This window comes from Juglans microcarpa x Juglans regia, chromosome 6D, assembly GCF_004785595.1.
Source record: "Juglans microcarpa x Juglans regia isolate MS1-56 chromosome 6D, Jm3101_v1.0, whole genome shotgun sequence".
NCBI lineage: Eukaryota > Viridiplantae > Streptophyta > Magnoliopsida > Fagales > Juglandaceae > Juglans > Juglans microcarpa x Juglans regia.
Genome location: NC_054604.1, coordinates 29,046,751 through 29,059,595, shown reverse-complemented (window position 1 = coordinate 29,059,595; position 12,845 = coordinate 29,046,751). Strand labels below are relative to the sequence as shown.

The following is a 12,845-nucleotide window of genomic DNA, read 5'->3' as shown; positions in this document are numbered from 1 at the left end:
CTCCCCAAACCTAAACTAAATCTTTCGCATTGTACCTATGTATCAAGATTCATTTATGGATGGTGAGCAAGATGCCCCCACGAAAACGTAGGCTCAAAGAGAGACGCCTTACATGTGCACGGAAGATATTCTCTAGCAATGGTCGATAAAGCTGGATTTGCCTATTAATTGGACTCACATGGACCTCTTAGGTAGACTTCCCATCTAAGAAGGGAGACAAAAAGTGTGAGACCCACACTTAAATAGTAAATACTGTTGAATTGTGGCCGAAGTGATGGTGACTTGCTATAATCTACATCGGTTGGAGAAAATATCATTATACTTGCATCATGTAAATCCAACCTACTGATATAGAATCCTTAATGACCCTATTTTCTATATCATATAAATCCAATCTTGAGGCAAACAATCCTCAACGACCCCATTATAGGATTTCATGATTTTCCGGGTTCATCTCACTTTATACTTTATACCTTGTACCCTTTTCCCTCTATTCCAATCTTTTACTTAAACTGTTGGATTTCTCAACTTGGAAGTTTGCACCACTTTGCTAACTTCAAAAATCAATCTTTCAATCTAACATCATTAAAACTTCAATACTACTTAAACTTTTAGCGCATTTTTAGTGATTAAATAAGTGAGTTTTTAATTCCTACAGGCATGGCAACACTCAAAACTCAAAGAAGAGCTGCAGATTAATTAAAATCTGAGCAGGCAAAAAGCTGTTTAACTCCATGAATGATGTGATTATTGAGATATTCTTTTCCTTTAACTGGGGGGGTCCCAGTTTTGAAACTGGCCACACAACGACATGGCTTAACATTTGTCTGGTCGTTATGTTGTATTTAATCAGGGTTTCCCCTGCCCCATTTCTGAAGAACAGTCATTCTCTGCACTGCAGTTTAAGAGAAATTACGAAGTACGCAGGTAAGGTATCTTTACTCATGCTGCTTTATATCATTTACTTCAATTCAAATGGTTCTCATTGATCAACTGCCTTATCCTAGTCCTGGTGTTGATCGTCTTCACTTCCCTCAATACTTCACAAATTCGTACTCTCTCTCTCTCTCTCTCTCATACAGTGCAGTCTTGAGCAAAAGGTTCCCACTATCTTCTGCTGTTTATGCCTTTAGAATTACTATGCCAGAGAAAAAGAAATAATATACCATGAATGATAATCCATGACTTATGCTGTGGTCTCTTTGAGCATTTGGAAGCCTATTTAGAGTCCCGAACTTCACTTGGATTGCAGTTCTAGATCACGATCGAAGATGACCCAGGTCTATATATATATATATATACACACACACACACACACACACACACTCCTTTCATCTCATCTCTCGTTCTGGGTTCTTTCTTGTATTCATGTTACCCTTGTACCCTTTCTGCCAGGTTGATTAGAGAACTCAGAAAAACTTCAAAAATATTTATATCTTTGTTCTTTGGTTTATATAAGTGATTAGAGAAAAAGTATTGAGTGAAGTTTTCTTCTCCGATCGTTGCTGAAATAATATGAACATTTACCCTTTTTTACTGCAGAGTTAATGTGAACTTTTTTCTTTTCTGAAGAAAGGAAATATGCACTTATTGCGCTTCTGTCCACCCCCCCTATTCTCCAAATTTTATAGCTGGGCATTATGCATGTAGGATTGAAAGAGTGTATTAAAAGCTGAGAAAAAGAAAGAAAGAAAGAGTGTAAATTAAAAGGTGCTACAGGACATGAATGCAGTATGGCAACAGTCATGGAGTTGGGAACCACCGGCATTAGGATCGACTGTGAATTTGATATGATTTTTTTTTAGAGCTATCATTAATGGTCAGTATCTCATTCACTATCTAAATATATAGAGATATTGCAGGAGTTAATGATTTTAATACGGTGTGCACCAAATGAAGTAATAAAGTTCTAGGTCTTGAATTATTTCGATAGTATTTATTAAAGAAGAATATTTGCTTAACAACCCAAGATTCATTATATCAATTCATATTAGAAAACTAGACTTGCGAGCTTTCTATTTCTTGTTTGCTTGTTCAGAGTTGAGAGTCAAAAGAACTACAAAGAGGTCCTCCACTGTAGTCTGTATTATAAATTGTCGAACTCAGCCAAACCAAATGGAAGTAAAGGGAATCATTTTGTGGGGGTAAAGACAGGTCAAATCGATTTTAAAAGGTTTTTTTTTTTTTTTTTTTGGGTTTTTGTGATTTTGGCAGGCAAAAAATACTCATTTCATGGAAAGAGTAAATTCTACTTCTGTTTCTCCGCTGCAAAAAACTTCCCACCATGATGAACTCTTCATGCAGCAGAGGTTGCTCTTTTCAGATAGTCTCAAGGTCTGCTCTCTATCAATCTATTCTGAACTAAGCAGATATTTTAATGGGTATTCGAAGCACTCTTCTTACTCTTGCTATTGTTTACCCATTTAGCAATAATCTGACCCCACACTGTCATATTTGTTAGAAACTTGAACTGTTCCACTTAGCACTTATTTTCTTGAAAATAGATACGTAAATGCTTCCTGCAAAAGTGGATTAAGAACTTCCATTTCATGCAAATATATTTAGGAATTGAAGAATCTGAGGAAACAGTTGTACTCAGCAGCAGAGCATTTTGAAGTATCTTACAGCAAAGAAGATCAGAAACACATGTGAGTCAGCTAAAGTTTTTTGTGACTGTTTTCGTTTTCGTTTTCGTTTTCATTTTCATTTTCATTTTCATTTTTGTTTAATGAATAGATACTTAATGTGCTGTGTGAGATATTGGTGCTGTGTGAGAGATTGGGTAGTCATGTTCTTTTGGCCTTTGGACTACTACATTTGGTATGATTAAGTTGAATTGTTTTGTTTTTTTTTTTTTTAATAATGTCCATAGAGTGGTGGATACCTGTCAAGATTATGCCATTAAAGCTTTAGTCAATACAGTGGACCACTTGGGTTCTGTGGCATTTAAGATAAATGGACTTTTGGATGGAAAGATCTGTGAACTATCAGGAACTGAGCTTAGGTTCTCTTGCATTGAACAGGTACTCCTTTAGTTCAATTTTTTATGTCCTTCAGCACATGAATATTATATAAGCTTCCTTAGAAAAATGGAAAGAAATGAGCATCGTATGATGACAATGTTAGAGCATTTATATAACAAATATGATCAAGTGATTCAACTCTTACATGAGGTATTGACTTCATATTACTGGATCTAAAATCATAGTTTTATGATTCCATATTAAGATAGTTTTCTAATATGTTGTATCAAGTAGACTTCCCCGATGCATGTTTATCTCCCTAATAGACAGGAGGATGAAAGAACCCTGTCCTCCTGAGCCATAATTGTCACTCTATAGCCACTTGTCCTGGAATCACATTTTTGGTTGGATTACAAGGTATATCTAGAGTTAAGAAAGTTGCACGTTTAAGAATCCCGAACGGATGTTTTTTACAATGAAGGCTGTGAGAAGAGCTTCTTTATCCACCTCCCTTGAACACATGATCATTAGTTCTAATGTTGTATAAGAATTTGAAACATACATGAGCATGACAATCTCTTTCTTTCATTCTTACAACCACAAATAAAAATAGCTTCTATAATATGGCAATACAAGGAACAATTTCTGGTGGAGGGATTCGACCTCTTTCCTGTTTTTAATTTGCCTCTTTTCCAATTACAAATGTTTGCTGGAAATAGAGACTTCGAACTTGCCAATACTTCATTGATCGCGCGGGCCTTTTTCAACAATCAATGGCTCTAAAATTTCCCAAGCATCATAAGCAGTACATTATACCAGGCAAATACGTTCTTCTCTGCTATTTAATTCTGCCTTAATTCACAACCCTTTGAAGCTTGGAGGCCTTGAGGACTTCATTACCTATTTGGAAAAGTTACCTGGTCGCCCATTGTTTGTTATGTTCAGCTAGGACAACCATGGATGCTGTTGGCCAGTCTCAACCAATATATCACAATGCTAAAGAAGACTTGTGTCAGTTCAAAAGTGGTACTATTTCATCTACCTTGTTGCTTCATCTAGTGTTTAAGAAGCATGCCAGATCACATTGCATTTGATAGTTGGAATTTTATTTATTACAATGAGAGGTGATGCAATTGGTAACTGAAGTGATATGTTTTAATTATATGGGCCAAACACCTCAACATTGTTAATAGTAGAATTAATACTGCCCATCACAAAAGTTACTGGGAAAGGCTGATTATATTGTCTTTGTGGATTTATGGCGAAGTTGTTCGAGCAACACCGGGTGAAACCTCTCCAGCAGTAGTCAGGTAAATCACAAGTGTTTAGCACTGTATGGATTTATTTTTGCTTAAAATATTCCAAGATCATGCTCTATCTATATCAAAACTTCAACGCAGAAAAGGGCACTCTGCACTGTGGTCTGCTCAATCCTCCTCAAGATCTGGAGCTTTTCAGTTCACAAAAGCTGCATCAAAGAAAGCACTGGGTTTGTACAAATGGTTTTGTTCTCATTATGGGGGGTGAAAATGTTATTGGAACTATCATGCTACACATTGTTATGCGTGATTCAGAGGCTTTTTACTGATTATGATCTCTCTTTTCTGCCTCTCATAACTCAGAGAAACGAGCAGTCTCACCACATCGATTTCCATTCATACGTTCTGGTTCTCTTGCTAACAGATTAACTACAATAAACTCTTCCACAGACAGACCACGGGTAACCACTGAAAACTACAAATGCTGAATGTACTCTGGTTGAAATAAACAGTAGGCAATATATAACACCATTCACAACTATCATATCGCTTATAATATACACGTTGTTTGCAGCACCCATCGGAGCCCCGGAGACCAGTTTCATCATTTATTCATGTTGAAAGAGAGGGGACAAAAGAAATTACAAAACATTCAGGCAAAAGCAAACCACTGTTCAAGGCCTTGCTTAGCATGCACAGGTCCAAGAAGGAAGGCATGCTATTCAAATAGTTGGAGGAACTAAAAGCAGTATGATAGGAAGCTGAATGGCCAACATAACATTATCTTTAAGCCTCCTATTTGTCTGTTTTGGTCTGAAACTCAAATTTGTATTTACACTTTGCTTTCAAGTTTATAGCTTTACAATGTGCAGTTGATAGCTCCTCGTCATGCCTGTCTTACCAGATATTACCACTACCACCATAGCTTCCTTTCTTTTTGAATTTTACAGAGCATTTTCCTCAATGTTCAAGTCTCATGTTGATTAATTCTGGTTTGAATGAATTGAAAAATTTCATGAACAAAACTATGCATATATTGTTCGTGGAGACTTTGGACTCAGGGTTATAATTATACAACATCTGGGGTGGTTTAGAAGTCCATTCACCATTTGCCTTTTTGCCATGCCTCTAGCTATACAATTGGTATAATAAAACCCACTTATATTGTGTTTGACTCCGATTTGGATGCTGATGTCTGATAATAGGGATAGATGAACATGGGCATGGCAAGGACTCTTGACTGATACGCCATTTTTATCATTAACACCCTTCGCATGAGGATGTGATTTTAATTACATTGATTAATATCTTTTTTCAGAATGGTATAAGTATAATCTATAAACCATCTTTTAAATTTTCTCCACCATCAAGATCTGGAATGATATAATAATATATGAACGATTTTCAAGTGAACAGTTAAGTTGTGAACTAAAATTATTGTGTTATTAGGCAACAAACCTTGCATCTAATTCTCGAGGTTCAACTCAACGAGTGTTCTAGGTAAAGAGCATTCAGTAACCATCAAGTCAAATGCACTCCTGGTCATCATGATCTTGGTGCTCTCCAGCAGAGGTAGGTCGAGATGCTTGATATTCATTTTGAAATCTCTGAATCATATATCAAGACAATTAAGTTATCCATGTTAATTGCTGTGATTATCATGACATTTTCAAGCTGAATGATCACAACAGAAAGAATGTATATCAGAAGGTTGCAAATATAACAGTGACTCAATTGTTCTTTAGAGCAGGGCACCGGAAGCAATGGGAGGAGAAGGGTATGGTCATGGTCTTTGAATCAACTGGAATATGTACAAGGCATCACCTTTCTCCTTCTATGTATTTGCTGACGTTCAAAATCCAAGATCAAAACTAGGACCTTCATCTATTTCCCTTGTGCATGCATACTCTGTTGAAGTCTTCCTCACATTATCAATAGGGCTAGTAGTGGAGCTCGACTCAGCAAAAGCTCCATCACGCCATTGAGTGTCAGCTTCAATTTTGACCAAACCAGGCTACACAAAACAATGGCAACAAAAATGCATTATTTTTAAAGCAGCTGAAGCAATCACAAACAAATTTGATAAAAAATGAAATTCCTAAAAAGCATATATCAAAATTCAGAAAGAGAGAGAAGCCTAAGCATGACAGCGCATGAGTATGTGGGTTCCAGACATACTCAACATTAAAAAAACCTACAGTTGGGTTTGATTACATGAATCCTTTTCCACCTTAGAGGGTTCATACTCTTACGGGTTTACTGCAACATTAGTGCTGGCTTCATCTAATGTAGCAATCTGCATTCCATTCGGACTGGACATAGAAAATATCTTTATCCAATACAGCGTAGGCTTAATGGTGTAGGATCCACATAGAAGTAGAAAAGTGGCTAATAGAGAAAATAAGTAGAGTTATGGCCTGACCTGATGGGAGCTTCCAGCATCGACACCCTTGGACAATTCACTTGATATAGCTGCAGAATTCATTCAAGATCAAATTATCTATCGCGTTATTTTTTAAAATTAAAAAAGGAAAAAGGAAAAACGCAAAAACGCAAAAAAGTATATTAAAACTTGCCTTCAGAAGACATGAGGCCAGGGGAGTTCCCAATGTCTATATTTTCACTTGATTTCCTTGTGCTTACACTTTCACCTGATTCACGATGTTGCAGGGATACTCTTGGTGGTTGATCATCCTTGGGAGAATCCAGTATGACAGTGTCTGAAACTTGAGTCCCCTTGGGAGAGGAAGCCATTTCCATTTTGCTTTTATCCATATAACCCGCAACAATGCTTTCCTGAGCGGTAGGTTTTTGGAGAATGGATAAAATTTGATGGGCTGCACAAATGGAAACCAGAGTCACTGGGAGATGGATATAGGGTACAACAAGGAGTTTAGATCAGAAATGTAGCTTGTTGAAATGTTAACTTGTCTTTAAAGCAATCCAAAGCTTAACATGACAGAACCTGAGTGTCTGGGTAATGACGCTTGATGCCACTGGACATTCGAGGGCATGCAGACTAAACCTTAATACTCAGAGTGTATAATGCAATTAACGACTATTAAAGAAGTGAAAGGCAGAATCGGAAGCGCCAAGGCCTCATAATTTAGTAGAACTCTTACTCCTCCAATTCAACTCCAAAATTAACACGGAATACTGGAGAGGTTTACAAAACTCTTTAAATATAGTAGCAAGAAGAATATAATGCAACATACCATTTTGTCTAAATTCTATAAATGTGACTCCGCTAGCATAGGCATAGTTTTAAATTGCATTAGAAGTTATACATGTGGCCTTGGGCCTGAGAGTACAAGAACCATTCACATTTTTTGACTTTGTAAAACTCTTAATTTAAGTAGGATGGAAAGATACCCAGATAACTGTAATTATGTCAACAAAATTAAGGAGCCACAAAAAAGAAACAAATGGAAAAGAGAAGAAAACTTTTCAAGGTTCTTAATATTGTTTCAAATTATGCACAATGTAATCTTTAACGCACCATCACGTAATGGCTTGTTTGTAGGGACTCTCCTGCTTAATTTGGTCTCATCAACAGTGAAGATTCTAAAATTTGAATCTCCCTCCTTTTCTGAGCAAGCATTGTTCTGGAGTGTTCCTGCACATTCAGTCCAAAATATTTTCATTAGGGAAGATCAAGACCTGTGCGAAAAACTTGCCCAAAATAAGATCTGTGGAAACTTCAAAATGAAAAATAAAAGAGAGGACTAGAGCCAAAACCAAACTAAACTGTATTCTCTTGTTAATGTACAAATTACCATATTGGCATATTTAGTGTCAAAAGTCAGTCTCATTGAGTTGTAACAAATGGGGTGAGCCTGGTTGAAAATTGGAACAAAAATTGCAAAAAATATGGAGTTCAACAGACACCTGCAAGACCCACCCTAGACCGAGTTTTACAAAAGTTTGTTAGACATCACTTCTAATCAAGCGCATTGCACAGGAAATTCGTAAGACATCACACAGGACTCTTGTCCACTGATGCCGTTTGGATAGTGAGTTAAGATGAGATGAATTGAGATGAAAATTAAAATTTAAAATTTGAATAAAATATTATTAGAATATCATTTTAGATGAAAATTAAAAATTAAATAAAATATTATTAGAATATTATTTTTTAATATTATTATTATTTTAAGATTTAAAAAAATTAAATTATTTATTATATTTTATATAAAAATTTAAAAAAATTATAACGTTGAAATGAGATGAATATCAAACGGTCAGACTTTTGCGAGCAGTTGGCTCAAAGCCAATGCTGTGGTGCAGTTTAAGACGTGGGCTAGAAGTTTAGAAATGCTATTGGCTTCAGAGAGAGGACAGCCTGTGCGAGATAAGCTCAACCTTTTTTACGACCAAAACTTCAGCAGGTCAGTAAAAAAAAGTAGGAAAATGATTTATCCACAATATTTTGTATAATATATTGTATAATAATATATTAAATGAATAATATTTTTGTAAAATATCTTATAAAAGATAACATAATTTTATAAACATACTTCTCATTTAATATATTGTTATACAATATGTTATACAAAATATTGTGAGTATATCATTATTCAAAAAAGTATAACGTTTCTAAATGAAGCAGCAAACTGACAAACTAAAATGAGAAGTTTAAAAAAGAAAAAATGTTGAGCTAGGTTTTGCTGCATCTGGACTACTCTCTGGTGCCCCGTACTTATACAGTTCACTCTTTTCAAACTCCGACTCTGAAATGAAATCAACTATAATACTACGAGGATGGAGCATTGCGTATAGCAATCATTGATCAAATACCAAACGAGCATTATTGGAATATTTCACTCTTCGTACTTACCGACCTTTTCCATGTAATGTCCTGGTTTCCTTGACAACATTGCAATTGTTTCCTTGAGCACTCAAATCGATTTGAGGCTTACGGTCTTCTTCATGTTCTCCAATTTCAACCAAATGAGAATCAAAAGCTATCGATTCACCAGATCTTATCACTTCGTCTTTCTTAAGGAACCGGCTATTTAAGAGTTTCCTGCTTTCATCAAACAGCATGACCTGAATGAAAAAAGTGTGACATCAAAATTAAGTGAACCTCTCTGCAAACACATGCATTATTAAACAAGGATATCCAGTTACATTGAGTGACTTGATGTTGGTGACAAAGTCAATAAAATAAATTTAAAAGGGACCTGAAGAATGGGTGTTATATAATTTTTTACTTGTTCAGGTCAACAAACAAGATGATTGGCTTGTGAAGAAGAAATTAAAAAGAAATGGCAAAGCCAACCTGCCTCCCTAGGGATCCACATGTTACAAGTTGTAAGAAGCCATCGTGATACTTTTTGGCCTTTTGTGTTACTTGTGTGGTATACAGAGCCTGCCATTCTACATTGCAAAAGGGAACATGTTAACAGGTAAAACAAAACTAGGAAAAAGAAAGAGGACAGAATGCAATGAATCCCTAGAAGCACGAAACATTAAGCAACAAGCATCAATTAGACAAACAATCAACCACTTTTAGTTTAGCTAATGACACAATTCTACAATGCTCCGGCATTTCATAAGACATTCTCCAAAGGGAAAAGGCCATATTTGAAATGCATTAAAAAAAATTTCCACCAAAGGTACATCAACCGGATTCATAATCTAACCTGTTGTACTTGGTTTTGTTGTATCTGGACTAGTCTGCGGTGCTTGATACTTCTGCACTTCGCTCTTCTTAAACTCTGAGAGGCAAGCAAATTTCAGAGTATGCAGGCGATAGGCTCATATACAAACTATGCTAATGTTAGGCAAAATGCGCTTTTTATGTGGGGAATATTTAGATGCGAGCGACTGAAACAAGTACCGTCTTTACTGGAAAAGCAAATTAGATTGAATTGCATCCGAGTTCCTGAGCTGGATATTTTACAAGAAGTTTACTTTGCAAATGCTGTCGTCTAAGACTCTAACCTCTGATGATTTTGCGTGACGGGCTCAAAGTTTTCCATGCTTTGTTCTTCTTCTCCTCATAATTCTGTCTATCTTATGAACATAAGAGTAAAAATTGGAATAAGTTCGAGAAAATTAAAAATTAAAAAAGACCAAAGAAAACTTTGAGAAAGGAACACCAAAATATGACTGAGCTTTGTGACCCTCTTGAGCACAAACATAAGCAACTTTAAAGAACAAATTTAAGGTGATACCAGAAGAAACCGAACGGTTCCTAAACTTTTGTCGATGCATCAAACTAGGTTTCCCGGTGTTCATATTTCTTCCTTGTGAATTCAAATCAGTTATAGGCTTATGACCTTCCTGGGCATCGAGGATGTCAATAAGATAAGCACTAAATGTCAGCGATTCACCACAGCTTACTACTTCGTCCTTCTTCAAGAGCCTACATTCCAGGAGTTTCTCGTAATCATCATAGAGCATGACCTGTGTACCAATTCACAAAGTAAGCAATAAAGGACAAAAAATCCCGTCCTCTAGATTCCTAGATTAACTCTTCATTTCAGTTTCTATAATCTTAATCACTACCTTCAATGAAATGATTTGAATTGTTTTTTCTCAGCATTTATCATTCTCCAGAGAAACCTTAATTTTATATGTTGAACGCTGAGCTGATAAAATATAAACTATTTAACTACAATAATGGCAAGGGATTTAACAACTCTAAGGTGAATTTAACCTGAGAAATTTACAGCATTCTGATCTTTATACGAAAATTTTACAAAAAATATGAGAATGTTTCAAGGGGAGAAAAAGCTTCTAGGAAATAGATTTAACTACAAGATAAACTCAATTTCAGATCTTAGTTTTGTTCCAGAAAATGAATTGCCATCACATTCGAGCTCAAATTTTTCTCGTAGAGCAAAAATTTCATAATAATAATAATAATAGTTACAGTACGAAGTATTAAACGAAAGTGAAAGAATACCTTGTTGGTAGAGGTTTGGAGCTCTAAGAAACCGTCTTGGTAAACTTTGCGCTTCTGTGTCAAGTGCTTCGTATAGGTCACCTTCCATCTCTTCACATCCGCCATTGCTGTCGTAAAAGATCAGAAGAGAGACAATCTTTCACACAATAAGTTCAAAACTCGAACAATCGAGAGAGAGAGAGAGAGAGAGAGAGAGGGAGAGGGTGAAATTTTTCGAAGTTTTCAAGTGGCGGGAACAGCTTGCGTATAAGAATTTTCTTTGTTCGGTTGGTGGAAAAGACGGCGTCGTTTAACTCCCGGTGGGTTGCCCGCAGGGCACTTGGGCTTGGGTCGGGAAGGCAATCTTTGAGATTGTATTTAGATGTTGAAGTGAATTGAGTTGAGATGATAAAATATTGTTAGAATATTACTTTTTAATATTATTATTATTTTGAAATTTGAAAAACTTGAATTGTTTATTATATTTTATGTTAAAATTTAAAAAAATTGTAATGATGAGTTGAGATAAATTGAGATGAATTTATGTTCCAAACGAAGCTTGATTCTTCGCATTGCTGGCTGACTCTTTGGTAATTTCTTTCAAATCAATGGCCCTTTTATTACAGAACCCCTGCGGAATGGTCCGTCTGTTCCAGGAGCTTTAACAGCCACCAATAAAATCACACCACATCAATAAATTCTACACAGATATAGTAAGACGCTGCACATCTAATTTTCTAATAAAATCATGACTCTGAATAAAATTAAGACTCCAAAATTCTACACAGAAACCCTTCTACATAGAACCCCTTCTAGTACCGCTGCACAACGTCGTCGAAAGCTTCGTGGCCCACCAAGGGAGAAGCTTAAAAATAACTTTTGGCGAAGAAACTGATTATTGTTCTCATGGGGTGGGCACCAAATATTCACAAATTTAAAAATAATTTGTAAAGAAGAAACTGATTGATTATAATTGTTCACATTGGGGTTGATGAGGCTAATCAATTAAGAAGCTGATTATTCTTTATATGGGGGCACTGATTAGGAAGAGACTTGAACAAACTAGAAACCCAATCAAACAAGCCACGAGTTCATAGTATTATCAACATTATGGATTAACACAATAATTCAAACAAAGATGAACAAGCCAAAAACCCAATCGAAATTCACAAACTTGTTCACATGAACATTAGTACCAACCAAAACCCAGAAACAACCAACATGAACAAAATTACAAGAGAACAATGTGCGTAGGGGTTGAGAATAGCCACGGATTCAAGGGCTTTGTCATCAATGGCAATGGATGGGTCTTCATCACGGCAAGTCAGCAACGTCAAATCCTCACGGCAACGATGACTCCTAACGGCAACAGAGAGTCAGCGACTCCCAAGAGATCCGTGATTGATTTGTATGGTCGGAGCCCACAAGTCACTGCAATGGTGATGCCTCACGGCAATAGCGACTCCTCACGACGTCACTTCTCACGAGTTTCACGAATGACACCAAGGTTCTTGTTCCTGTCCGTCACAGTCCTATAGTTAGCTAAATGGAATGCCTATGTGACTTCCACCCATTGGTGGGTTGTTTTTTTGGGGAAAAACAGCACAACTAGTAGAAGATTTTCTGTTTTTATTATAATGGTAACATTTGACTTACTAATAAGGGAAACTGTCGTCGTTTTGCAGGATAGAACTATGTGAGACAAGAAGTGGTTCATCTCATATCCTTAAC

General features: G+C 36.2%; 2 protein-coding genes across 9 annotated transcripts; one reads left to right on the top strand and one right to left on the bottom strand.

Annotated features, from left to right (window-relative positions):
- Positions 1–693: 693 nt before the first annotated feature.
- On the top strand, positions 694–5,186 carry LOC121234500 (protein ABIL2-like). 7 transcript variants are annotated; one of them, XM_041130448.1, is made up of 11 exons: positions 738–927; positions 2,039–2,121; positions 2,215–2,334; positions 2,566–2,648; positions 2,873–3,023; positions 3,683–3,782; positions 3,909–3,989; positions 4,231–4,273; positions 4,364–4,452; positions 4,586–4,683; positions 4,797–5,186. In XM_041130448.1, the coding sequence occupies exons 1-11, from the start codon at positions 837–839 to the stop codon at positions 4,950–4,952; spliced, it is 1,095 nt and encodes a 364-aa protein (XP_040986382.1). In that variant the 5' UTR covers positions 738–836; the 3' UTR covers positions 4,953–5,186. The 7 variants fall into 7 exon arrangements, with proteins under 7 accessions (XP_040986388.1, XP_040986382.1, XP_040986387.1 ...); XM_041130450.1 differs by lacking the exon at positions 738–927 and adding an exon at positions 944–1,280; XM_041130451.1 differs by lacking the exon at positions 738–927 and adding an exon at positions 952–1,100.
- Positions 5,187–5,801: 615 nt separating this feature from the next.
- LOC121234499 lies at positions 5,802–11,477 on the bottom strand. Of its 2 annotated transcripts, XM_041130446.1 has the most exons (11): positions 11,136–11,477; positions 10,402–10,633; positions 10,169–10,240; positions 9,868–9,942; positions 9,504–9,601; positions 9,064–9,271; positions 7,722–7,838; positions 6,799–7,059; positions 6,645–6,694; positions 6,047–6,236; positions 5,802–5,829 (listed from the first exon to the last, which is right to left on the bottom strand). In XM_041130446.1, exons 1-10 carry the CDS (start codon positions 11,238–11,240, stop codon positions 6,075–6,077), a joined length of 1,380 nt encoding a protein of 459 aa, XP_040986380.1. In that variant the 5' UTR covers positions 11,241–11,477; the 3' UTR covers positions 5,802–5,829; positions 6,047–6,074. The 2 variants fall into 2 exon arrangements, with proteins under 2 accessions (XP_040986380.1, XP_040986379.1); XM_041130445.1 differs by having other exon boundaries at positions 5,819–6,236.
- Positions 11,478–12,845: the final 1,368 nt, after the last annotated feature.